This window comes from Adiantum capillus-veneris, chromosome 15, assembly GCF_014529385.1.
Source record: "Adiantum capillus-veneris isolate H3 chromosome 15, ASM1452938v2, whole genome shotgun sequence".
NCBI lineage: Eukaryota > Viridiplantae > Streptophyta > Polypodiopsida > Polypodiales > Pteridaceae > Adiantum > Adiantum capillus-veneris.
In genome coordinates, this window is record NC_140945.1 from 69,924,646 (window position 1) to 69,952,025 (window position 27,380).

A 27,380-nucleotide genomic window follows, 5' to 3' on the forward strand; every position below is an offset into this window, starting at 1 on the left:
CACAACTACATATTTGGTAAGAATGGATAACTCAAGAGACCCGGTCAAGCCATATGGATAGCTAGAAGAAATGAAGGTAAAAATTGATAGCTCAAGATGTCACACCCGGTCAAGCCATATGACCATGTGACAAATTGAGACTATATTTGTAATTATATACAAAATAAAGAAATTGTATATGTGTGACACTTAGACCCAAGGTATGCTAGACGTGTCTATATTTGTAATTATATACAAAATAAAAACATTGTGTATGTGTGACACATAGACCCAAGGTATGCTAGACGTGTCTTGGCAAGAAACTATAATTCAAGATAACACACCCGGTCAAGCCATATGACCATGTGAGAAATTGAGACTATAGAATTTGTAACTCCATGTAAAAGAAACTAACGATCTTAAAATCTTTAACGCTATGATGTCACACATCCAGTTTGAGATTAAGTACATATTTTATTGAGTTAATACAACACTACCACCCAAAATTGTGAGTATCACTAACTTGCAAAATCTAGGCTACACTTTGAGCTTGCCTTGAAAAAATTTGACAAAATGTGACAAGATTTAGTGTAACTACCGATAGATGCTTCAAACTATGATCTAAAAGCCGATTTAGTGCATCGGACAGGCAACGAGAGGCTCAGGGAGTCAACAGCGTTGGTGGCTGCAGTGGAAGAAGTCGGACTCGGATGCCAACTCCAACAGGTCGGGACATCAAGACTAAGTGTCACTAATCAGCAGGTCAAGACTCGAACGCCATAGCTAAAGCCTAAGGGCATTGAGCAGGCGAAAATAAGTCACGACTAAAGTGAATTGAGAACTCACTCTACGTCTGGCAATCGCTTTGCTTGCAAGGTGTTGGCCTCCCATCGTGAGCGTCAGCACAAACTCCTCCTTGCATCGTCATCATCCTTGCCAAAGAAGTCTGAAAAGAGGAAGCTTAATAAGATGAGGCCCAAGGAAGCCATTGAGAACGCGAACTTGTTGCGGGAGGCAGAGCTCAAATCTACAAAACAAAGGCCTTAAAGCAAGCAATCACAAGTTTAACTGATCAGTAGAGTAAAGCTAGCTTTTTTGTAAGATGTAGCTATAGCAGAAAGAAAAAACGGCCGTTCCAGGTATACAAGACACCATCAACCAGTTCGTTAGGATTAATGACACAATGTTGAAGACACTGCCACTACAGAAGCTTGCATCATAGTGTATAGACAAACATCTCAAGCATAGAAACAGTATACAGTTTACAAATCAACATTAATTGAAGAAAGAGTTTGTGGCAAAGCCTTGCTAACTTGAAACAAATTTGGAATCCAGCACTAGCTGGGAGTGGTGAGCGTAGATCTAAAGCCAATGTCTACCAAGTGAAAGGGGATACTAGGAAGCTAGAGAAGTTAGAACACGGTTAAAATTTCACTTAAAGAAATTTGACAACCTTCACTGAGGACAGATCTGAATATTGTTTTCAAACCTTCAATGAGGACAGATCTGAACATTGTTTTCAAACAAGACGATTGCACAGGCTAGCTACACTATCAAATATAAACAAAACTGCCAACAGAATCATTATAGCAGACATAAATGGAACTGAAACATCGGAGAAATGGCAAAGAAGGCATGACGAAACAGCATTTCACATAATAAAATAGAATAAAGAACGATAGTATGAGATCTTAAAGGCACTCACCTTGAAGGAAGTCGCAATTTTTAGCCTCTTTGCGGACAACGTCAAGGACATAATCAATGAGCTCCGCGCCTTCGGTGTAGTGACCCTTGGCCCAATTGTTGTTGCCAGCTCCGGACTGGCCAAAGATGAAGTTATCTGGGTGGGAGATCTGCCCATAGGGGCCCGTTTGAACACTGTCCATAGTACCTGGCTCCAGATCCATGAGCACGGTGCGAGGTACGTAGCACCCGTAGCTTGCCTCATTGTAGTACACATTCACTCTCTCCAGCTACACGTTAGCATCACTGATGTATGACCCCGTGGGATCAATGCCGAGATCTATGCATACCACCTCCCAAAACTTGGCGTCAATTTGGCTGCCTTTTGCACCTGTTTGTGCATTCACAACTTTTGTGACGAGGAGGTATCCACCTCATAAACTCAATCCAAGCAATCAGCCAACTGAAGTCGCTCGATTGCAATCCCCCACATTATAGAGTGACTCTTCGCCCCACTGCCTTTTTGGTCGTTATACAAATATCGTTCATCTGTTGCCCCACTGCCCGGTGTCTAGTAATTCCATCTTAGCCAGCATCAGCTAATGTCACGTGACACATCCAACCCTATGTGTCCGTGGACAAACTACACCATAACAGGGTTTCCATCAAGTCCTGTCAGTCTAGATTAGAAGTGATCTGGCACTTTTGTGAGTCTATTCGTAGACCGTGCATGCCCAGACACTTAGTGTAGATGCATATCCTCTGGTTGCACACCGCATAAGCATAAGCATTTCCATCAAATTCCATCAGAGTCAGTTTGGGGATTTTTCCAGTGACTTTATCAACAAAAGTAGTTAGGGCAAATTGGGTAAGAAAATATATAAGCAAACCCAAGTTAACACTCTTGGGCAGATGAGCAAGGAGCACAACAGGCCCCCAGGCAGTAGGTACTCCCGCTCTCTTAGCAAGACCCTCTCCAAGCATTCCTCGTCGAGGGGGAATCCAACAGCCATCTGTGGCCTACATTCGAACCAGCCCCTGCTGATCCATCTCTTCCTTCGCAATTGCTACCTCAATGGCCCACTTATCCTGCATCATAGCCACCTTCTCAAAAAGCCAGGTTATCCCTTGCTCTTGCCGGCGGAGATCGTCCTCCAACATTGCTTTCTTTCCTTCAAGTTCCTTCCTTGTTCTCTTACTTTCCAACCGTATCGAATCTACATCCCTATGGTAAATCTCCATAGTCCTCGAGCGAGTTTGAGTCAAAGCATGCATAGCATCTTTCACCGCATCCCAGTCATATTCCGGTTCTTCTCTACTCCATCCATCATAACGTTCAACTAAATAGCGCATCGCCCTTTCAAAGAATAAGGACGCAACTTCCACATTGAACCAAGCCTTTAATGAGGCCATCTCGACAAGCTCTGATACCAAATGTTAGGACCCAAATGCATACATAGCATAAGAGGGCGCAATACACTGAACACGGGCTCAACAAGAGCCCAATAGCAAACTAGAGCCAGGTCTATAGTGGCCGGCAACACCCATGGATCCAAAAACGATAATCAGGTAGCGAGTGAGGGATTGACTCTCCTCGACTCGATAAGCCAACACGGCTTTACAATACAAATGATGGGGGTTAGGAGCACTATGGCTCACCCTTCAACTGGCATACAAAACGTGGGCTCGAGACCCACTCGAGTGACCTGCTGAGTTAAGAATGTAGACTTGGGACTTAGAATGCAGAGTGTTAAGAATGCAGACATGGGACTTAGACCTATGTAAGCTTTACAAAACTGTCTTGGGCAAGTTGATATTTAGAGGACTCCATGATACCCACACTTGGAAAACTTTTTCTTGACAATGCATTTCACTATGTAAAATGCAAGTGAGAAACCTCCATTTCTAGACTAACTCTAGTGATTATTGGAGTTGAGCATTGGCGGCTTCTGCACTGCCGACCAACGCCCCCTCTTTCACACACTCCCAAGACCCCCAAAATCATCTTCAAAAGTGCAAAGAATCATCAACATATTTATAATTCTTTACGAGTTCACATTGACTGACATAATACAAACTCATATCTTATGCAGGTGAGATGTGCATTACTACTACTTGCAAATCATGAATTATGGCTTCTAGTAAGCATACCTTAAATCTCCGAACCTAAACTTCTGCTTCTTTACTCTGACAAGACAACAGCTAGAACAATCATTATGTAAATAGAATCAAGACAAACATGGTGAAAAGACTTAGCTGCAGTCTAAAAGCTTCGTCAGCCAGCCATTACCTTTTTTGCTACTGCCATGCCAACATGCTCCTGATCAGTTTATGAATGTATGCTCTGTTTAAAATGTTGCTTGAGCCTGGTTAACTTGTCCAGCCTTCAAAACACACACACAATGCTCATACAAGTTTCTCTCTCTCTCTCTCTCTCTCTCTCTCTCTCTCTCTCTCTCTCTCTCTCTCTCTCTCTCTCTCTCTCTCTCTCTCTCTCTCTCTCTCTCTCTCTCTCTCTCTCTCTCTCTCTCTCTCTCTCTCTCTCTCTCTCTCCTCTATCTATCTATCTATCTCTCTCTCTCTATCACTTCAGGCACACACACACTTTTTGTGCTCTCTTGCCCTGTGTTTGCAAGGGAGGCTTGAAGCTAAGTGGAACACTGTTACATGGTAAAATGCAAACATTCTTTGACTTAATACTGATACTGCGATGATGGATGCTGTGCAGAAGCCAACGGTCCTTCTGGCCAGGGGAAGGGGTGCGCTCCACAAAAGGAGCACCAGGAGCCAATTGAGAGGGTGTACGGGCTGTGCAAGCCCTCGGGGGTCTACGCGAACGTTGGTGTTGCGATCGGCCGCTTGCAGAGGATGGCATCTCCGTTGAGGACACCCACCATACACGAAGAAGAAGAGACGAGACGACAGCAACCCACGCCAGAGAGAGAGAAAGAGAGAGAGAGAGAGAGAGAGAGAGAGAGAGAGAGAGAGAGAGAGAGAGAGAGAGAGAGAGAGTAGCAGAAGCAAAAAGGGCTGATCTGGGGCACGAAATAGGGAAAAAGGCTTTCCTCGCTAAAGCTTCCCACTTCACAGGTACAAAATTTAATTGCGAGGGAAAAACCCCGCCCTGAAAAAGAGAAAAATAGTGTGAAACCTTGAAAAATAAACCTAATTTTTTAAAATTTCCCCTTGGCAAATTCAAGGAAAGAAATTTTGTATGTTTGGAAAAATGAATTTTCCCGAGCACTGGCAGGGCTGGAGACTCAAGTCCAACTAACTCTCTCTCTCTCTCTCTCTCTCTCTCTCTCTCTCTCTCTCTCTCTCTCTCTCTCTCTCTCTCTCTCTCTCATTAGTCTCAGCACGCAGCCCATTGAAGGTGGTTCTGCAACATGTGGGCACTATGATTGTATAGTTTCGCTTAGGCCACATTGGCCGAATGAACCTGCAAAGGCCGCATGGCCAATAGCCGGTGACTCTCTCTCTCTCTCTCTCTCTCTCTCTCTCTCTCTCTATATATATATATATATATATATATATATATATATATATATATATATATATATTCCTTTTTGATTGACAATTAAGATCCTGTTTTGAGTGCTTAGCATGCAAAAAATGGTAAATATTATGTCTAAAAATAATGAAGCAATTCATCTCGAGAGCCTACTTAACATTCAAATTCTAGTATTAATAGACAATCAAGTCTTCTTATGAAAAGCTACAAACTTTTTTGTCTGTCATGAGATTTAATCGCACGACCATGGGTATTTTGGGAATTTTGGAAAAACTGAAGGGCATTTTGGGAATTTTTTAAATGAGGTGCTTTGGGGCCATGCTTGTGCAGACAATTGCGCGTGCAGCCCACTGAGATTCGAGGCCATCAATGAGAGAGAGAGAGAGAGAGAGAGAGAGAGAGAGAGAGAGAGCAACCCTGTTACCCATCTGGAGTCTCTGAACAACGGACGACCCCTGTACTACGCCCAGCGCTGCAGATACCACCCTGGACTAAGCTGCCGAGGAAACCAGCGCAGTCAAATAATCAAAGCAAAGGCCGTCTCTCTCTCTCTCTCTCTCTCTCTCTCTCTCTCTCTCTCTCTCTAGCTGTGTGCGCACCTATGTGATCGATGACTACAGAGTGCACTGCCGGAGCAAGCTCTTGTTGACGCGTGTCAGGGGGGGGACCGGAATCCCTCCCCCTTTTATAGTAGTATAGATGAGTGATGCAACTTAGCCATGGTGAATGTGAATGTGAATGTGAATGTGAATGTATATGTATGTATGTACATATGTGTGTGCTCGTATGTAATACTTTATTTGTACGATGTGTATGTATGTGTGAAAGACATACATATGTGTTACACACACACAGACATGGTGTGTATATGTACATTGTATGTATGTATATAAATATATATTACACACACACACATAGTATGTGATACCCCTTCCCCCCCCCCCCTCCCTTATGTATACGATATGAGTATGAAATAATGAGGGGCTACCCCTATTGTATACGCTTATGTACAAAATCCAAAAACCCCCCTCTTGTACACTCACGTGGTACCGTACGGAAAAACACAGTGAATCCCCCGGGGCACACAAACCCATCAAAAACCATGCCAATCATGAGTTATACAAGAACTCATGATGTTCATCCAAAAAAACTCAGAAAAAACCATGGAAAACATGGGGAAACAACCTCCCATTCACAACAATAACAAGGGGCTTTCACTGACAAACCTAAGTAGCAGGCACACACATACAAGAGAGCTCCGCTTCACGCAGCTTCCATCACCAAAAAGAGAGAAAAGGGATGAAATTGCAGAGGTCACCACCCATGTTCATTTCCTTCTTGATGAGAAACTCTCCAATCAAGGCTCCAAGCCCTCGCACACACACACAGGCACCTCCACTACACAACCCCCACGCACCACTGCAGACTGCAGCAAGAGAGGCTTTCTTCTTCACAGCTGAAACTCCCTCTCACTCATGACCCCAAGTTGATAAAAGTTCAGTTTTTCTTCATATTTTTAAAGCACTTACTCACACTTTGAAGTCTTGACACTTCTATGTACAAAAACAACAAAACTATGTACTCCGCACAACTAGCCCGCATGCGTAGGGACAGCTGGCACACACCGCCTTTGTACACTTTGTACAAGCATGCTTTATTTACATCTAAGGACCCCAAAAGCATTAAAAAACAATTCTCAAAGGCTTTGGGGTGTCCCGCACCATTCTGCCAAAACACGTCACATATTGCCCCCCCAACAAGCATGGAACACTTTCAAGTGTTTCATGTGCATACTTTCACATCATTGTAAACATTCTCCTATTTTGCATGCCACAAAAGAGCCACAATATAAGATGAGAGCTAAAAATAACATAGATACTCTTACCATCCACCTCCATGTTTCATCTAATAACCATATGCATAACATAGTAGGAGCTTCTCCCACTGAAGCAAAATCCCATATGCTATTGACACGAGACACATGTCTTTTCCCTCTATCATACACATAATTTTGCATTGAATCCAAGCCAAAAATTTCATGCTTCAACTCATACAAATCACTGATTTCAAATATATCCATCAAAGCTTCTACATTCTCAACCATAATTTGTCTAGTCAACACATTCAAAGTATCCTTGCATGCCAAACCACAAAAGAGCACTTTCTCTTGCCCATCACAATTAAGACCATAAGGCATGACATCATCCAGCTTGGCAAGCATATCAAAGCGACTAGCACAATGCATATGACCATCCATATCATCCAGATTTCCAAAGGAAAGACCCTCTTTCATTAGCCTCAAAACTTCCTCTAATATTCTCTCGTGATTGACATTAGAGCTTCCAACAACAAGCCTAGCTCACCAAGCAAGTCACTAACAGATATACCATCATCAAGGACCGCATCATCATGCAAAAATTCAGGCTGAAAATAAACATTCAAAGTATCCAAATCATTACGTTTAAGCTTGACATGGGACTCCATAGAACCTTGTGCTACACAACCTTCCAGATGATCGGCACCCAGACGCATAGCATCAAACAAGCCATGAGTGGAAGCATAGTATTCATCATCAACCGCAAGAGTAGCGTGAGATTCTTGTAGGCCATGAAACTCAACCACATCAGCATTCTCATACTCACGAGGAGAGTCTATACAACCCACATCACATACATCATCCATTGTAGATGCTCCCACAACTTTGCATACCAAAGCATTTTCATCAAATAAGCCATATGTAGACATATAATCTCCATCCAACTCAACATCACTCTTAACCATGGGATTCAAACCATTTTCCAAAGCACTAAAATCAGCATCTCCAACATCAAGAGAAGAATCCATCGAATTGTTATGTCTACATCATAAGCATTCACCACATGTATGTCATTTTCTTCCACGTGATCACATGCTGCTACATTTGCATGCTTTGTTTCCTCCTCATCAATAAAAAGTGGCTTCTCAAGTTCATGACCATTTTCAACAACCTTATACAGTAAATCAACCAAGTGCATATCCTCTATCTTCAATGGCGCATCCAAACCTGCCATAAGCCTTATCTTCCTCTCTTTGTTGTAGGCGACATGTAGTGCTTCGTTCATGCTTTGTGTACATGTAGTACTCTTTGTTGTAGGCGACTATGGACACAAACCCATCAAAAACCATGTAGTGCTTCGTTCATGCTTTGTGTCACCACCCATGGTTAGTGCTACAACAAAGAGTACTACATGTCGCCTTATCTTCCTCTCTTTGTTGTAGGCGACATGTAGTGCTCCATAGTCGCCTAAAACCATGCCAATCATGAGTTATACAAAAACTCATGATGTTCAGCCAAAAAACTCAGAAAAAACCATGTAAAACATGGGGGGGAAACAACCTCCCATTCACAACAATAACAAGGGGCTTTCACTGCCAAACCTGAGTAGCAGGCACACACATACAAGAGAGCTCTGCTTCACGCAGCTTCCATCACCAAAAAGAGAGAAGAGGGGTGAAAGTACAGAGGTCACCACCCATGTTCATGGCCTTCTTGATGAGAGACACACTCTCCAATCAAGGCTCCAGGCCCTCGCACACACACACAGGCACCTCCACTACACAACCCCCACGCACCACCGCAGACTGTAGCAAGAGAGGCTTTCTTCTTCACAGCTGAAAACACCCACTCACTCACGACCCCAAGCTGATAAAATTTCAATTTTTCTTCATATTTTAAAGCACTTACTCACACTTTGAAGTGTCGACACTTCTATGTACAAAAACAGCAAAACTATGTACCCCGCACAACTGGCCTGCATGTGTAGAGACAGCTGACACACACCGCCTTTGTACACTTTGTACAAGCATGCTTTATTTACATATAAGGCCCCCAAAAGCATTTAAAAAAATTTCTCAAAGGCTTTGGGGTGTCCCGCACCATTCCGCCAAAACACGTCACAACGTGTCCTAGTTGGGTGATTACCGTAGCTATCTAAGGCACCTTGACTGCACACTCCAGAAACTCACTCACATCTACATAACGTAGGTATGGAGGACAAGAAGAGAGGAAAGGTGAAGCTTTTCCAAAAGATTATGGTGGAAATGAAGGAGGTCAAGAAAATGCTAGCTGAGGCAAAAGTTCTTTGAAAGGAGCTGAAGAAGGAAAACAAAGGAAACCAGAAGGCAAAGGCTGGGGAAACCAGCACTGCAAAGACCGAGGGTAATAAACCACCAACGATAAAGGAGGAAGAAGAATAATTGTAATGGACAAACAAGATAGTGCATCTATCACCTCTTAGTCTTGTGTAATGGAGTCCTTGATGATACTGCAAATGTCTTCATATCTTGTTCCTTTGTCTCTACCTCTTTGTTTCTTTTTTTGATTACTGATTATGAAGGAAGATCTTTTATCAAAATGTGTTGCACCACAATTCGAGTGGAGAGGTTTATGTCACACAGCCGTTGATATGCTCGCACCCTACAGCAACAAAAAAATATCGTGCCACAATGTGATAGGGAGCTCTCTTCACGATATGGGTGGTCCCTATTGCGTTTGACGCAACAGCCAAATGTCGCATAACAACACTATAGGGAGGCGCATCAACGATATGAGTGGTCCCTATCGCATTGTGATGCAACATCCAAATGTCGCGCCACAATGCGATAGGGAGGCACATCCACGATATGGGTGGTCCCTATCGTATTGTAGAGCAACATCCAAATATTGCGCCACAACGCGATAAGGAATAACTCCACAATATGGGTGGTTCCTATCGCGTTGTTACGCGACATCCAAATGTTGCACTACAACGCGATAAGAAGGCATCTCGACAACATGGTTGGTCCCTATCGCGTTGTGGCACGCCATCAAGAGCGTCGTACCACAACAATATAAGGAGGTCTGGCTGCGGTACGCTCCCCTTCTTGTGTTGTGCCGCGACATTTTTCCTTGTCACGACACAACGCGAGGAGGGGGTTTGGTTGATCAAGGCCCATCCCATATCACGTTGTGCCGTGACAACCACATAGTCAACATGCAGTATGCCATGTGTTCTTCATGTGGTTATGCACTCTTCCCAATGATGATAAGAAAATCAATTAATTATGGCCGTTGCCACATGCATATCCCATGTTTAGTAATGATGATGATATCCTTGGCGCTTATATAACGTTTCTATTTCCGTATATCCCACTGTCGTTTGACCTCTATCCTCACCTCTTAAGAGTCAACTTTTGGGACCTAACCTTCTCATTGCTCAATCTTCTTCTTATTCTTCCCCACAACGCTTTCTAGAGAAGACACCTGTTTCCATGGCTCGCACGAAGTAGACTGCAAGGAAGTTTTATCCACAAGACAACCAACCTTCATCCTCAAGAGTTGCCGGCAAAAACCCTACATAATCTTTGGGCAACAATGCGTAGTCATAGGTACGAGCAGAACCAAAGTTTCTGCTTGAGCTGCACAAACTCCAGAGGCATATCTCTCTGGATATTTCCCCTTCCAAAGAGTAGTTTGCCAGATTTTTGAGAGCGCGAATTTGGATTTTTGGTGGGCCATAAGTGTAATGGATTGCCTCCACGAGGCAGCCGAGGACTTTCTGATCGAGCTGTTCCAAGACAGCTATGTCCTCATAGCTCATGCTCACAAAGTGACAATGATGCTCGAGGATATTAATTCTCTTAGGCTGTTATGATTTAGGTACAACAAGACACTTGCACCAGTCCATCTATCTGACAAGAGAATGGATAACATTTTGGCAATCCCTCTAGTCACCAAAGTGAAGGTGTACGATGTGAGCACCACACAACATATGTATGCCACGCGTTTAAATGTAGAGTGGATCCAAGAGCTACTTGTGGAAGAGCCTTCAACCGATTCAAATGAATGGGAGATGTTAGCAGCAACTAACCAAGCTAACACTGAGACCCTAGGTTTTCTCAGCCCAACTTTTCACGTAGCACTTTTGATCTGGGGCCAAAATTTGTATTTTCATTTCGACCATCACGAGAGAGCTATTTGTCAAAATAGTGAGAGGGAGATTATAGACCAAATTATATTTTCTGGTCTCTAGTATGTTATATTATTTTTGCAAAGGTATTTATTTTATTATGGCTTATTGGAGATCCTCATCAATTAATTTTCTCAATTTGCAGCATGCTGGTTTCCAACCTTTCATGGACTCAACAATTCGAAGTAGCCGTTTTGGCTTCACAATTGTCAATCATGCTTTTCTCGGAGTCCACTTCCTTGATAGAAGTCTTTGATTGGTTTCAACAAATCAAGATGGACACGGCAAAAGTTTTACTTTTCGCTTACAATGAAAAGTAAGTTTTTTTATCTCGCTATTCTTAAATTTTTTGTATACTATGAATAGTAAACTAATTCCTTGTTTTGTGCAATCAATTCACATTGGATCCTTGTTGGACTAAACATTGAGTGCAAGCATTGCTAGCTTGCAAAATTCTACGCATGGTTTGCATGGGAATGTTTGAAGTTACTTGTTTCTTGATTCTACAATTTTGATGCAACATAAGGTCACCATATGCTATGTCTTGCAGGTCTGTTCAGGAACTTGTCGCTGCATAGGAAGTATTGAGCCAAGACAATGTTTGGAAAGCTCTCTCTTATTCAGCATGCTCGACAGCCCTACCCGCCGGCTCCGGCCTTCTATTTCACAGAGGGTAGCCCTCTTGGGCTTCCTTCTTCCCCATTCACGCTCGCAACCTCGCCTTCTCCCTGGCTCTCATGCCTCCTCTACAGCGCCCTCTCCATGCTCTCTCCATTGGCGACAATCCCTCTCTCTCTTCCTATGCTTTGCACACACAGCGTATCCCTTACGGACCCTCATGGACTCACGCTCTCTCTTCTCCCCCTAACTACCCCCTGGTGGAATTCTTCTGGCGACTCCTCGCGGCTCCTTTCTTTGTGACGGTTCTAAACTGAATGCCGACTGTAAAGAAAACATTTTTTTAAAAAAAAAATGTGAGGCCATGGTATTTTAAGACCGTGCTCCCACACACAGTCTCTTAAAATAGAAAAATTTCAACGTCGTAGGGATATATCCTTATATCTAAAAGATATAATTCGGCAAGTCTTGAACTTAAGACTTCTTGTTCAATTAACCATTAATTATGGTCCTCTAAACCTATTGAACGCCTTGGGACTTTGACTCTCTCGAATCAGAGAAGATGCTTACCAATAAACCTTGTAGGTACCGAGCCCCCCTTATTGTCACCAGGCGAACCATTATGATCCATTTTGTTTGAGGTAATGATATGCTCACATGGAAAATTGCACTAATTATCAAGCCTAAGTTTTGTTTTAAACTAGACTCGCTATACCAACTACCACCAATCCATAACACCAACTCTGGCCACAACCCACTAACCATACATAATTTTATTGAGACTGGCTAATAAAATCTAACTTAACATCGTACACTAACGTAGTAATTTTAAAGATCCCACCAACTTCAATCATAGGACTTAGTAGTCATTTCTATGCAGTAGACGTAAAATTATATTGAGCATACATACTTATGCAATGAGTTATATTGCAAATGCTCCTAACATGCCCATGCAGATTCCCAAAATAACCCCAAACTATTACAAATTGTCAACATCTTGGGGTCTATACCAGCCCGTGGACCAATAAATGGTATGGCTAGGATTCAAAAGCCTTTTGGAGTCGACGTTGGTGAGCATAAAAAGGAAAATCTTGGAACACACACCATGGCAATGATTGTGTGTCTGTTGTTATTGCCATGGAAATTTGTGTTGTAGTAGTTTGGTTGATTCTTATGAAGTGCAGACGAGTTGTCACATCTCCCACTTCTATGCCTAAATTAGTAAGCAAAAAGAACATGTTGGGAGGTGGGTATAAGCATGTTAACTTGTCATGCTTTTTGTGCTAGTTATCATGTGGCAACAAGCATATCTTGTAAGCATAATGAGAGTTTAACTTTTCAAACGTGTGGGAATGCATCGAATATTTCAAAATAGGGAGACCACCTTGAATCCACTTTCCTAACCATTTACGCAGTGTTACTCTGAGGGGAGTGGGGCAGTCAAAATACGTGGAGAGAAGCGGAGTGGGGCAATCAACATGCATGGAGAGAAGCGGGACGCAGGGGCCAAAGGTAAGAGGGGCGCAGGGGCCAGAGGTAAGAGAGAACCAAAAACAAAGTCGACCCCTGAACTTTCTGCTGCTTCTTCTCCACCCCGAAAAAGGGTGAAGCTCTCTGATTCCCCAGCATCCCCAATGGCAAAGACCTTGCATACAAAGGGAAAGGATGACTCGGGTACTCTCTCTCTCTCTCTCTCTCTCTCTCTCTCTCTCTCTCTCTCTCTCTCTCTCTCTCTCTCTCTACCTCATTATGATTTGCGAGGATAGTAGCTGGTGTTGTCTTGGCTGGAGAGTTGTCCCTTGATGTCGGCTTTAGTAGTAGGACATCTTGTGAATAGTCACTTGAAATACAATCTCTCAAGTCGAAGTCTGGCTCAAGAAGCACAAACCAGTGTTTGATTTGAACCTTGAAATTGGAAGGAAGTGCTCAATACTGCACTTTCCTACTGCTAATCTTGTGACATTGGGGGTGTGCAGGCCGATGGAAAGCTCCAAAGTTTTCAGTCCCAGTACAGAGCAAGTTCTGTATTATAGCAGAAGAGTTCAATGACGTTCATGGCCTCTCCCTGGCTAGTGCCAACCCCAAACTAGTGAGGTGGGATCAGATCAGTGATGTGGAGTGGTTCAGTGTTTTCAGAGAGTCAAAGAATCGTAGTCACTATCGCATTAAATGCACTTGTTTGCGTACTGATATGTTCGACCAGGTGATGCAGCTGCATTACAAGGTGTGCCAAAAGCCCCCAACAAACATGGAGATCAACTCTGCATTTTCCAAGGGGTTTGTAAAAGAATTCAGCCCGGCGGCAATTGCAAGTAGCTCAGCCATGCAATTCAATTGGGCTGAATTCGTTGTCCAGCATTTGCAGGACCTCCGAGAGAAAGGGTACTACGAGGCCCATGTCAAAAAGTGGAGGATGCGCAATGTATGTCTAAACATCGAGGAGGCGCAAGCTGAAATGAAGGAGGATACCAAGGAGACACCCATCTCTCGCCACAACACTCACCAGCAGGCTGAAAGCCTGTCATTTTTTGGCATTGAGAATTTGCAGCACATAAAGGCTGCCTCTGAAATTCTCAGCAAACAACTGCAAGATGCTAAAGAACATCTTCTAACTGCAAAATCAGACTTTGAAGCTGCGAGGGTTGTCCAAGCAAGCAATGCTAGGGTCACCCCAATTGTGCTTGCTATGAGACAAAAGCTTCACGACGCTGAAAATGAATTACAGAGGTTACTACAGAGCAACAACGTGGATGCAAAGAGGGAAATAGAGTGTAAAGTAAAAATAGAGACATTGGAAGGTTTGGCATTTCCTGACAGTGAGGACACTCTTGCTGCTAACTCAACTTGTCAGCGTGTAAGTGCGTGACTTTTATGCTTCTACCGTATGATTGGAATATGTGCACAACAAACCTATGTACTCACCATGCTCCTCTTTTTTTTGGTGTGCAGGTTAATGTGGAGGTTATGGAAGCAAAAGTGAATGCATGTGAAGGTCAACTACAGCTCCTAATGCACATGAGAAAGATGCTACAAGGCTCCTCCATTCCCACTGCCCTGTGTAATATGGCTATGGGCACTTTTATAGAAAGTATAGAAGGGGTATGCGATGGGACGATGATCAACCCATGCAGTGGCTGCAGTTTTCCACTTGAAGTAAAGGGAATCTCCGCCACGGTCAAGATGCCCTGTGGGCATAGCTACCAGTTTCTCTGCTTTGCAGCTGCATGCTCCTTGTCGACAAAATGTAGAGCTGTGACCTGCCAGCAAAGGATACCACAAGAATGGTGTTGGAAATCCACAAGGCAAAGACATCCAATCACACCAACATCTGGTAAGATTGTACAGGGTGTGCTAATTAGCATACCCAGTGTGTTAATTAGAATATTTAGTGTGTTAACTGGATATGCTAATTAGCATATCTTGTATGCTAATTAGCATACTAGGTATGTTGATTGGCATATTGGGTATGCTAATTAGCATACCCAATATGCTAATTAGAACACAAGATATGCTAATTAGCATATTGGGTATGCTAATTAGCATATTGGGTATGCTAATTAGCATACCCATTGAGAATATTGAGTGTGCTAACTGGATATGCTAATTAGCAGACCTTGTATGCTAATTAGCATACCCTATGCTCATTGAACAGATTAGAGTAAGTTTGGCATATTAGCATATATAGTAGGTTAACTACCATATCCAAATGCTAACTAGCAAACTGTATATGCTGATTAGCATACTGGGTATGCTGATTAGCGTATTGGGTATGCTTATTAGCATATTGGATATGCTAATTAGCATACTGGATATGCTAAATAGCATACTGGGTATGCTAATTAGCATAGTGGGAATGCTCATTAGCATACTGGGTATGATGATTCACGTACTAAGTATGTTGATTAGCATACTGGATATGCTTATTAGCATATTGGATATGCTAAATAGCATATTGGGTATGCTAATTAGCATACTGGGAATACTAAATAGCATACTGGGTATGCTACTAAATAGCATACTGGGAATACTAAATAGCATACTGGGTATGCTATTTTAGCATACTGGATATGCTAATTAGCATACTGAAGACAGTCCTTGTATGCTAGCTACCAGCAGTCCCAGCATGCTAATTAGCATACCCAGTATGCTCATTAGTATATCCAGTATGCTAATTAGCATATCTAGTATGCTAATTAGCATACCCAGTATGCTCATTAGTATACCCAGTATGCTAATTAGCATACTTGTGCTCAGTGTACAGACTAGAGTAAGTTTGTCATAATGGCAAATCTAGTAACTAAGCTACCATCTCCAGATGCAAACTAGCATATTGGATATGCTAGTTAGCATACTCAGAAATTTGAATTAGCATACTGGGCTTGTCAGCATAATGGATTCCAATGTATGCCAGGCCGCACACATAGTCACAGCATATCAAACATTTTCTAGCATACATGACATGCTTATATGAGTCTTAATCCACGTTTTTGGTTGCAGGCCTGGGGTAGTCCCTCCGTGATGTGGGCAGTGTGCATGACACGAAGGGCAAGGGAAAGGTTGTAATGGAGGACCTTTCGATCGAGGACAGTGATGAGCTGCATACATGTGAGAACCCTTCGACGGAGAAGGGTGTTGAGCTGGATGCAAGGAGTGAAGGGGTGGATGAGGCCTCCCAGCAGATGCCAAATGAAAGCATGAAAACAACGGAGGAAGGCGGTGATGTGAGCAGGAACTCAGAAGATGATTTTTTTGTCATGGCTCCTCGTGTGCCTTGTGTGCCAGCGATGCCTACTGCAACTGACAAAGCAGAAGCTTCTCAGCAGACAATGGCTAGTGGCTCAGGGGAAACTTTGAAGAATGACAACATAGAAGATGAGCAAGAAGTTGGTGACAACAGCCCTCTCGAGGGTTTTTTGCGTAAAGCTCAGCTGAAAAGAAAAGTTGGCCTTGAAGAGGTACCCGAAGACATTGCAAGCACAGCTTGTGGTTCGGACAAGGCTGAAAGCTCCAAAAGTGAAAAGAAAGCCACCCGCTCAAGAGCTTGCAAAAAATTGTGTTAAGACTTATTGCTCCCTACCCGGTTGTGCCTTCACTGTATATGCTAGACCATTTTGAAACCCAAATGCATATTGTAACTGACATGCATTTTGTTTTCCAATGAAAAAGTAATTTTGTGCAATATAAATCTGAGCAGCAGTTCATTGTAATAGTTCATTGTAATTTTTGCGGTTTTTCTTTTTTAAACTTGTTCATTTCGTATCGCGGTTTCCCTGCAGAGGAAGAGAAACAGGCATTAATCGTCATGCCTGATGCAACTGCGGCCATGAAATGGCAGAAATTACGGAGATGGCAAGTCCACAAAGACATGCAGTTAAGGAGACAGAAAATGGAGATTGAAAAACTCCTTGAACGATATTCACAGCTTGCTAGAGTATTATTGAGCGCCTAAATTATGTGCACCCAAGTGGGCCGGTTATTTTTGCTAAATGGTATCCTCTACCATACCTAATATGGGTGCCTAAGCGTTTATGTGATGAAAAAAGGGCTCTGGTGCTGGACCTGAACGGTCTTTTGGTGGCAGTGGTAGAGCCTCGTTTTGGTGAAAAGCCCCCGGCATATGCAGATGAAATGCTGAAATAGGATGTACTTGATAAGCAGGTGTTCTGTCACAAGGACAACCAATTTTTTTTGGACTGGTGCCTGCAGTTCTTTAATGTGTTTATATGGAGCACAAGCCTCCATAGTAAAGTCATGAGTATTTGCCGTACTGTTTTTAAAGAGCATGTGCCAAAGATTACTGGGTTTTTTGCTCAAGCGCACTGTACAAAGCAATCCTAGCAGATCCAGAGAAAACCTGTGTTTATGAAAGACTTATCCTTGTTCTGGAAACACACTCCGGGGTACAACGCCCAAAACACACTTATAATCGATAATAGCTTCTACAAAGTGTTTCAAAACCCACCACAAACTTGGCTTGTTACTCCCAGTCTAGAGCACCAAAGTGCTGAGCAGAGGGAAAAGTTCCTTATAGAAACTTTGAAGTCCTGGCTTTTTCTTTGGCTGCAAACAGATGATCGGAAAGCATATGTTGCTGATAATGTGTTTGAGACAGGCTCAGATGAGTTTTCTGATGCAGTCGTCAAACGTTTTCTTGACATTCAAAAGAGGGATATAGAGGCTAAAATACTGGAAGAAATTCGTCGCAAACAGCGGGAAGCTGACCTAGAAGCAGAAAGAGAGAAAGAAAGGCTGGAGAGGGAAAGAAGAGGAAGTGAGCAGCATAGTGCCAACCTAGAAGCAGAGGAGGAAGCAGAGAGAAAAGAAAAGAGGCAGCAGGAAGAAGACAAACAGCGAGGACAGCCCGGTCACTACAAGCGCCCTCCGAGGAGGCCTTAAGGGTTTTTGGGGCAGTGACTGTCATTGGAAAATTGAACCCTATGTAAATAATTTGATGCTGGCAATTAATGTAAACAGTTTGATAGTTAGCATGCTGACACAAGATGTAAACAGTTTGAGTTAGCATGTTGGCAATTAATGTAAACAGTTTGATAGTTAGCATGCTGACCAACTTTATAATAAAATTGCATATCCTTACAGCAAAGTGGTATATAGAAAATCTAGTGGATACAACTTAAAAGCTGAAGGGCATGCTATTACAGATTGCTTCATAGCTTTCTGGAGTGATTGTGTACACCTGCCTTCTCCTTGGGACGTGCTCCATGGGTATTTTGATACATCGCACCAGATGTGAAAGTAGGTGGACGATAGGCTGCTTGTGGTCTAGCTTGAAGGTGTATGCATCCAATTGCTTGTAATATAGTCCTTGCACAACATATGAGCCTCTGTCAATTACATTGCTCCATTCATCAATGTACCCCTTCTCCACCTTCTCCTTTTCAACAACACACTTGACCAGACAGAAATCCACATCTTCGGCATTGGTTAAAGCATCTGGATTTACAGCAAATGTGTCTCCATAACTTAGAGCACTACTCAACACATCATGATGACCTTCGTATGTGAATTCATCATAGCCAATGACTTCTTCTATCGAAACTTCATTTGTTTGCTCAAGTAATGGCTGCAGAATCTGATAATCCCAAGCCTCCACGTGAGCTTTATTGATGCAGCGATTCCACCTTCCGTTCATGCATGCATCAAAGAAGCATTCCAACTTTCTTGTTGCAAGGGCAGTTGGATCATGTGGGTTGTGACCACGAATAGCATGCAAAGAGTGAGTTTTTGCCACAGTGGCACAATTCCACTTAAATTCCCTGTTAACATCTCCCTCTTTAACCTCCCAGAACACACGACCACATTCCCTTTCTTTTGAAGGATATGATGTAGGTGCTCCATGCAATAGGTTGGCCTGACAATAAGCAACCACATCTGCTGCACAGTGCAATATAGCTCCATTAGGTTTTAGTTGTTCATGGGTCAAGGTTCTTTTCACAACTGCTCTTGCACCATCATGCTCGCCCTTGCCATGCCCTGATCCAAAGAAGAACCAGCTCATCCCAATCCCTGTGAGTCCACCATATCTTGCAACAAAATAGAAAGGCCTAGCTCCCTTGAATTGCGAGGCCGCACCATCTGACCACACCCAATGTTGTTTACAAGTGACACCCTCTTGTTGTAACCAGTCACAGTGTAGCATGAAGCAATGTTGCACAAACAGTCTGTCATGGACCGTATCATTTGATATGAAGAAGTAGATTGTTTTGACTACCTCCCCTGCCTTGCGGTAGTACGTTATGTGTACAAAAATAGTTACTTGACTAGAGTGCCAATGCATTGACTGAATCTCATTTTGCTCCTTGAAGGCGTAATTTTCAACAAAGTCAACAACTAAAACAATGACATCATCCGGAAAGTGAAGTATACAATACTTAAATTGTTGTCCTTGCCATCGTGCCACATAGTTATGAGTGATGAAGAGCTTCAACTTGGTCTGCAACAGTCGAAGAAACTCCCAGCACTGCATTTCTTTATGCAAAAGATCTTTTCTTTTCTTACTATTTCCATGCCTGTCTTTTGCTTCTACATACGCAAATACTTTCACATTAATACTCTTACCTGGCTTTGCTATTTCTAAGCAACATAATTCTAACTTCTTTACTCCACATATCTTACAGTCTCCCATCAGGCATTCCCTTCTATGGAAAACTGCATCTGCTAGCTTTGGACAGAGAACGGACTCTCACATCTGTGTGACACCTTTGAACGTGTGATGTGAAGCTAGGCAGCCGCTGCTAATGTTCTTGCATGTAGCACAGATATTGCATACACAGTTGCAACATGTATCATGCAGCCCAAAAGCACGAGAGCGCATGTGGTTCAGTGCGTCTTTCAAAAAGGTCATATGCACATGGTATTCGCAACAGCATGTGTACCTATCCTTCAGCCTCCTGCAAAAGAATGGCTTTAACATCTCAAACATCCTCATGCCAATCTTGCAATCTGGATGTTTTTGTTTGAATCTTTGAAAGAGCTCAACCTGCAATATCCATATTTGATCAGTATGTTTACTAGGAGAAATAATCCAAACAGGACTATACGCATTGCTACTTAATACATCCACCATAAAAACAAATTGGTGTGTTAAACAGCACATTGTATGGTCCTAACATGCATGTAACTGGGTATGGTCCTAACATGCATGTAACTAGGTATAACATTGTATACTAAGCATGCTAGTTAGCATGCTGAGTATGCTAACTAGCATAGCTGAGTATGCTAACTAGAATACTAGCTGTGCTAACAAGCACAATCAGTGTGTAGTGTAGCATACGAGGCATACTCATCAGCATGCTGAGTATACTCATCAGCATACTGAGTATGCTAACTAGCATGTTGAGTTAGCATACTAGCTCTGCTAACTAGCATACTCATTAGCATACTAGCTAGCATACTCATCAGCATGCTAGTTAGCATGCTGAGTATGCTAACTAGCATCCTAGCTGTGCTAACAAGAACAATCAGTGTGTAGTTTAGCATACGAGGCATACTCATCAGCATGCTAGTTAGCATGTTGAGTATACTCATCAACATGCTAGGTAGCATGCTGAGTATGCTAGTTAGCATAGCTGAATATGCTAACTAGTATACTAGCTGTGCTCACAAGCATAATCAGTGTGTAATTTAGCATATGAGTCATTGTTAACCACATGAATGTGTGCTAAGAAGAATAGAAGGTATGCTAACTAGCATACATATTGTGCTAACCAGCACACTTATTATGTTGTACAGCATAGCCAACACACTACGAATGCTAACTAGCATAAATCAGCTTACCCGTTATGCTACTTAGCATTCTCAGCTGTGCTAACTAGCATACTCATGAGCATGCTAGTTAGCATGCTGAGTATGCTAGTTAGCATAGCTGAATATGCTAACTAGCATACTGGCATAAACCAGCTTACCCGTTATGCTACTTAGCATTCTTAGCTGTGCTAACTAGCATACTAAGCATGCTAGTTAGCTAGCTGAGTATGCTTACTAGCATGCTACATTGCTAGTTAGCACAACTGAGTATGCTAACTAGCATACTAGCTGTGATAACAAGCAAAATCAGTGTGTAGTTTAACATATGATTCATGGTTAACCACACAAAGTGTGCTAAGAAGAATAGAAGGTATGCTAACTAGCATACATATTGTGTTAGCCAGCACACTTGTTATGTTGAATAGCATAGCCAGCACACTAGCATAAAAGGTGTTAAAGTAGCATACGTATTGTGCTAACCAACGTAGTCCTCAAGATCACTAGGCATGCTAACTAGCAAAAGATTTATGTTGAACACCATACCCACCATACAGGAATGCTAACTAGCATATACCATAAACCAGCTTACCCATTATGCTAGTTAGCATACTACGAAAGGTAGCTAGCAGACTCATTGTGTCAAAGAACATACAGAGCATGCTAGTTAGCATAATAGGTATGCTAACTAGCATAAAGGGTGTTATAGTAGCTTACATATTGTGCTAGACAGCATACTTATCATGCTAAACAGCATACCCAGCATACTAGGAGTGAGACTATGCTAACTAGCATGACATACATAGCATAACATATTGTGATAACTAGCATGCTTCATTAGGAAAAATATGAATACTCTAGGGGCCCTTTGGGATTAAGGTTAATTAGAGGCCAGCCAATGAGAAGAGGGTGGTGGACACACTCTATGCCCTCAAAAATGTAGGGAGACAAAGTAGTCTTACACTTCTTAAATGGGCTCTTACCTAGGGAGAAGGTGGGGTGGGGGGTGGGCCATATGGAACCTCCAACTTCCCTCCTGTTTTATCCAAATTTGAAAAAATCCCAAAAATTTGAAATTTTTCAAAATTTTCAAAACTCAAATTTCATCTTCTTAAAACCCCCCTAAAACTATTTTATGGTCAAAAAAACATTTTTTGACCTCAAAAAGTCAAAACATGCACCCAAAAACCCTAAAATTCAAATTTTTTAAAAAACTTTTGAAAAATCTTTTTTTGCTATCCAAAGCTCCCCCAAAAGTAGTTCTTAGGCAAAAAGTGATTTTCTCTCTCTAGAACCCCTTTTCCAACCCCTCCTTGGTTGCAACCATCACACTTATCCTCTACTCCAACACTCTCTCTCTCTCTACACCATCTCCATTGCTGCAGCAAGGAATCTCCTCTCTCCTCCCCTACCACCTTCCATTGCCACACCAAGCAAAGGTTATCCACCTTCTCCTCCCATTGCCACACCAAGCAAGGGTTATCCACCTTCTCCTCCCATTGCCACAAGGGTTATCCACCTTCTCATATCACTTTATCCTCTGTACATTGTAGGAACAAGCAAGGTCCTTCTCCTCCTCCTAGTTTTCTTTGCTCAACCATGGCCAACTCTACTTCGCAAAGGCGGCCAAAGAATGAGGTCACAGCACTTGCATGCCACAACACTAGAGGTGTAGATGATGAGTGGGTGCCACAAGAGTTTATACATGCAACCATCTGCTATTGGCCCTCATCGTGTGCGGAATCGTGCAAACTTGGATCTTCATTGGAAAGAAAATCTCCTTGGCTTCAAGAACCGCAAAGACAAGGGGACCGTAGCCATTGTGCAACATGTTTTCTCAATGTCAACCATGCATTTGCAACAACCACCTCGATTTCCAACACATTGTAAGTACATGTTTTGAGAATACAAAGCTAGGTGTGAAATCACAGTGTAATGTTATTATGGATTCATACTTAAGATTTGTCATGCATTTATAGTCATATTTCCATCCACATTGGTGGAGGAGCAGCCACTACATAGTCTCTCCGGCACATTCAATTCTATACATGCGGATATTGGAGCAATAATGTTCCCACATCTTTGCCCAACTAAACTGGTTCAAAGAAGGATTTTCTTCTATTCTCACTCCTATATTGTCCCTACTTCTACACAAGCGTTTGGAACGCTTGAACCCATCAAAGTAACTTCCTTATTAAGTATGGAGTGGTCAGTGCCAGATTTGTGGTCGGTAGCATCTTTCAAGCAAAAGATGATAATGGATGTCCAAAACTCTTTGAAATACTCTAAAGCTTCTAGGTCTGTGGGCTTGAGTTGGTGTTTGCCTATTCATTGTTTTGTGCACATTTTTAAAGAGTTTGGATTTGTGGAGACTACCACAATGCCTGTATGTAAAGATGCGCATTACGAGGAATTAGGAAGGCTTTTAGAAGAGGACTGGGGTTTTGTGGAGGGCATGCACAACGGGGACCGGTACTGTTGTAAGGTTGGAGCTTCAGGTATTGGAATGCGCTATTTGAAATCCCGCACCTCCTTGTACCTACAATTTCACTATGATCGTTGGATGTGCAAGCTTGGAGTGTGGACTCCCTTACAGAGTGTAGACGGCGCTATTGCAAGCTTTGACATTGCAATGAAGATGCCCAACAATGCTTTGGAGGCAGTCCAAGTGAACAAGCATTGGACTCTCAGTAATGTTCGAGAACATTTGGTTATTATGGGTTTTGAGGCCCTTCAACAAACACAATTTCGTTTACAAGGTCACAAGGTGAGAATCCTTCCACCACATTTTCAATACATCATGGTTTGTCGATCATTGGATGCTTATTGTAATGAATGTCCGCAAATTGGGAAGAGAATGGAAGACAAATTGAAGGTCGAGGAGGACTAGGAGATGGATGGAACTATGCTATCAATCTTATAACTTTGAAACTCTTGCAATTTTCAAACTGATCCTCGCTGTAATCAACATGATTTGCTTCGGCAAATCATGCCTTTGAATATAATTTTTTGCATTGGGATGAGAAATCATTTTTTGGTGAAAGTGCCTTTTTTTTTAATTTCTTAAAAAAGGGTCCATTATAAAAGGGGGGCCACCTAACTCATTCACTATTTTCACTTTTGCAACTCTTGAGCTCCTCCACTCTCTATCTACACCCTAGGCTAGACATGGATGCTTCCATAGCCTCTGCATCTGCAGCCACATCCACCCCTTTGTCACGCTTCATCCTCTTCCTCGAGGACACCAAATACAAAGGGAAGTTGGACCTCCACACCTTTTTTACTTGTCTCCCTGACCTTGATGCCACAGTTGCCCTTCACATGGATGCATTTGCCGAGATTTTTGCGTTCATGGAGGAGCACATCATAAAATATTATGTATCTATCCCCCCACATGTAGGGATCTGGGTGCCTTGCGATCTTTTGCTCTATATACACAAAGGTGATCGCCCATTCTCCAAGCGGTTGCAACGATTCCAAGAAATTGCAACCGATGCAGGCCATTACTTGGATGAGCAAGCCCCAGGGGTGTCAGCGCTCAAGAAGCGCAAGTTGGGGGTGGAGAACCTTTCTCGGCTCGCAACATTTATCTTCTTGGTGAGCGAGGAACCTGATTTGGAGGAGCTTCGCTTACCATACCTTTAGGTTGGGTCCTTTATCAAGGACACCAAGGAGCAGCAGGTTATCCCCATGAACCCTGCAGCGGAAGGAAAGGCACACCGGCTCGAGTATCCTAGGGGTCTTGAGGAAGTGGTTGAGAAATCCATAGTTGCAGCTGGCCCTAGTGACACTCCAGTGCCACTACCACTGACGGATGTGGCTATCCTAGAGGTAGAAATCAGTCGCTTCTCCTCATTGTTAGTGGATGGGGAGGAGTATGTGTTCCTACATGATTTGGAGAAAGCATTTGGCCTGCGCATGGATGAATGCTTGAGCATGCTATGCAACAGAACCAAATGTCCCTTAGGCAATACGCCAGATGCCCTAGAAAGAAAGCTCTTGCCATATGGGGACTCTGTTGCTGACACTATTGCAGTTGTATGTGCGGAGGTCCTGGCAGTAGAGCAGTTGCATGTGGCTGATGAAGAATTCCAAGCCACGCAAGCCAAGGTTGAGGCTGCTATGATGCCTATGCCATTATGCAACCTCCCATCTGATGATCCAAAGGTCGTATCTATGGTGCATGGGAGCATTGACTTGGATGCAAAGGGCAACAGGGATGAGGACGACAAGGAGCAGGAGGTAAACTGTATCCTAAATTTCATGTTACTATTTTATCCTTCATTGTCTTTTTTCTCAACCTTCATCGGTTTATGACAGGATGTCGTGGAGGTTGATGATTTTTCTGCAAGGACGGGTGGCAAGCGGACGGGCAGACGGGCTTTGGACCTCAAGCTTCCCTTGCGCATTACCTAGGACAACTCCCCCCTGGCGATGTGGCCATTATCCATAATGAATTTACTCCCCAAGCCCATTTTATGACTTGGTCGTTAAAAGCTTTGAGCAAGTTTTTGTGTTTGAGCACCATTGCTCAAACTGCACATCAAGTGTTCCTAGTGCGTAGATCCCTTGTATGCACAGCGTTTGGTACTGGCTTTCGTGGTAAAGTGCTTGCCCAGATAGGGATGCATGCTTCCATTGGCTCAACTGACCCAAAGTCCATAGCGCAGTCCCTCTTGACTGGGGAGTTGCCTTACGCGCAAAATAGGCGCCAGGAAATGGTCAAAAAAATTATGAACTCCTAAGATACATGATTTAAAATCACCATTTTGGAAGTAATAAAAAATATTTGAAATTGTCTCTCTATCTTGCAAATTCTTTTGAATGTGATTTGTCAATCTTGAAAATTGTTTCAATTGGTGATATGAAAATTGTTTTGATTAGTGACTTTGTAATTTCAAGTTCTGTATGTAATTTCAGTCAATTTCAGTAAATTTAGGTATTTTATGTTCCCTAGGGGGTAGATAAGCCTACCAAGGGCCAAAAAAAGCCTGGCCACAAGGGCGCGCAAATGGCCCATCCATCTTCTGGTAGTGGCGGATTTCTGCAAATGCCCTTGCTATTTTCCGGCGCCGTTGTGGTTGTCTTGGGGGAACTTGCACATTTGCTGGCGGGTGGCGTTTAGGCTTCTTTAAAAACTTAGACTTGCGCCTATTTACATGCTTAGGGGCTGGTTCTGCAGCCTCTTCTGATTCTTCCTCTTCCCTTGGCTGCCGATCTTGTCGTGTGGGGACAGCTCCCTGGCCTCCAGGCAATGTATTCCCCCCAACGGCCACCCGGTGTGTGCGCGGTATTTTTTCTTGCAGCCATGGTGGCTCACTCTCTGATTCAATGTCTGTATGGACCACCCGAGTCCTGGATGGTCCTGCTTGTGATTGGTGGCGCGACGGCTGCTCCCTATCGGACTCTGTTGTTTGCTGGCCCTCTTCTTCTCTCCAGCGCTGGGCACATTGCTTCATTCTCCTTCTAGGTGTTATATCTTGAGGAGGTGGAGATTCAACAGTCCTTGATGACTCTCGTGCCCTACCACCATGCCCACTACCAAATGAGTTCCTGGAACGGCCAGGCGTTCGTGGCCGTTTTCTTGTGCCTTTAAGCCATGACGGTTTCTCACATCCTTGGAGGGTGTTTTTATTGGCAGGCGGATGCTCTTTCGCGGTTTGTTTGGTGCGCTCCATTTCGTTGGTAAGAGCTCACATGTTCTTAAGAAATGAATGGTTTATGAGAGCATGTAATATTTATAAGGGCCCTGTTCACACTAATTTTTTTAAAAAAAGTATTATTTTTTAAATAAACATGTCGCTAAGAGTTGGACCTTGCGTTCATGTTTAGTGACTCGCGCAGTATCCACTTTGATCGTTGTCGCACTCTGCATCGCCGCCATGCAGCATGCTTGGTGGGACCTTGCGACATTTGCCACTTGTTGCTATGCTCTTGACGACTCCATTTCCACACTTCAATAGCAATCTTGGATTGTCGCGCACGCTCCATTGTGAGCTTACGAGCAAATGTTGTGTGAAAAAACCAATTGCACATCTCCTCCAAATAATTGGATTGCACCATTCCACCACCATGTCGAGTATTTTTGAAGTACACTCCCCTTGCTCGATAATGGGACTTCTCCATGCCTTGAGTGCTAAAAATTTCAAGCGATCCATACTTGTGCATAAAAAATGCACCATGCGCAAACAAGATATGTTGTTCACATGAGTAAACGATCCACGTTATTAAATAAAAACAATCCCTTGTAATGAATACACCATGTAATGTGTGATGTTATTTTCACCCCAAGAAAGGGTGAAGACCTTGGTAAAATCCGCCAAGGCTTCTTGAAATGATTG

The 27,380-nt window shown here is 43.0% G+C and overlaps 1 protein-coding gene and 2 pseudogenes across 1 annotated transcript; all 3 read right to left on the reverse strand.

Annotated features, from left to right (window-relative positions):
* Window positions 1-1,532: 1,532 nt before the first annotated feature.
* Window positions 1,533-2,211, reverse strand: LOC147440850 (tubulin beta-2 chain pseudogene; annotated as a pseudogene).
* Window positions 2,212-2,682: 471 nt separating this feature from the next.
* LOC147440851 (uncharacterized) lies at window positions 2,683-3,075 on the reverse strand. The gene has a single exon (XM_086483604.1). The coding sequence runs from the start codon at window positions 3,073-3,075 to the stop codon at window positions 2,683-2,685; it is 393 nt and encodes a 130-aa protein (XP_086339730.1).
* Window positions 3,076-18,409: 15,334 nt separating this feature from the next.
* LOC147440852 (uncharacterized) lies at window positions 18,410-18,990 on the reverse strand (annotated as a pseudogene).
* Window positions 18,991-27,380: the final 8,390 nt, after the last annotated feature.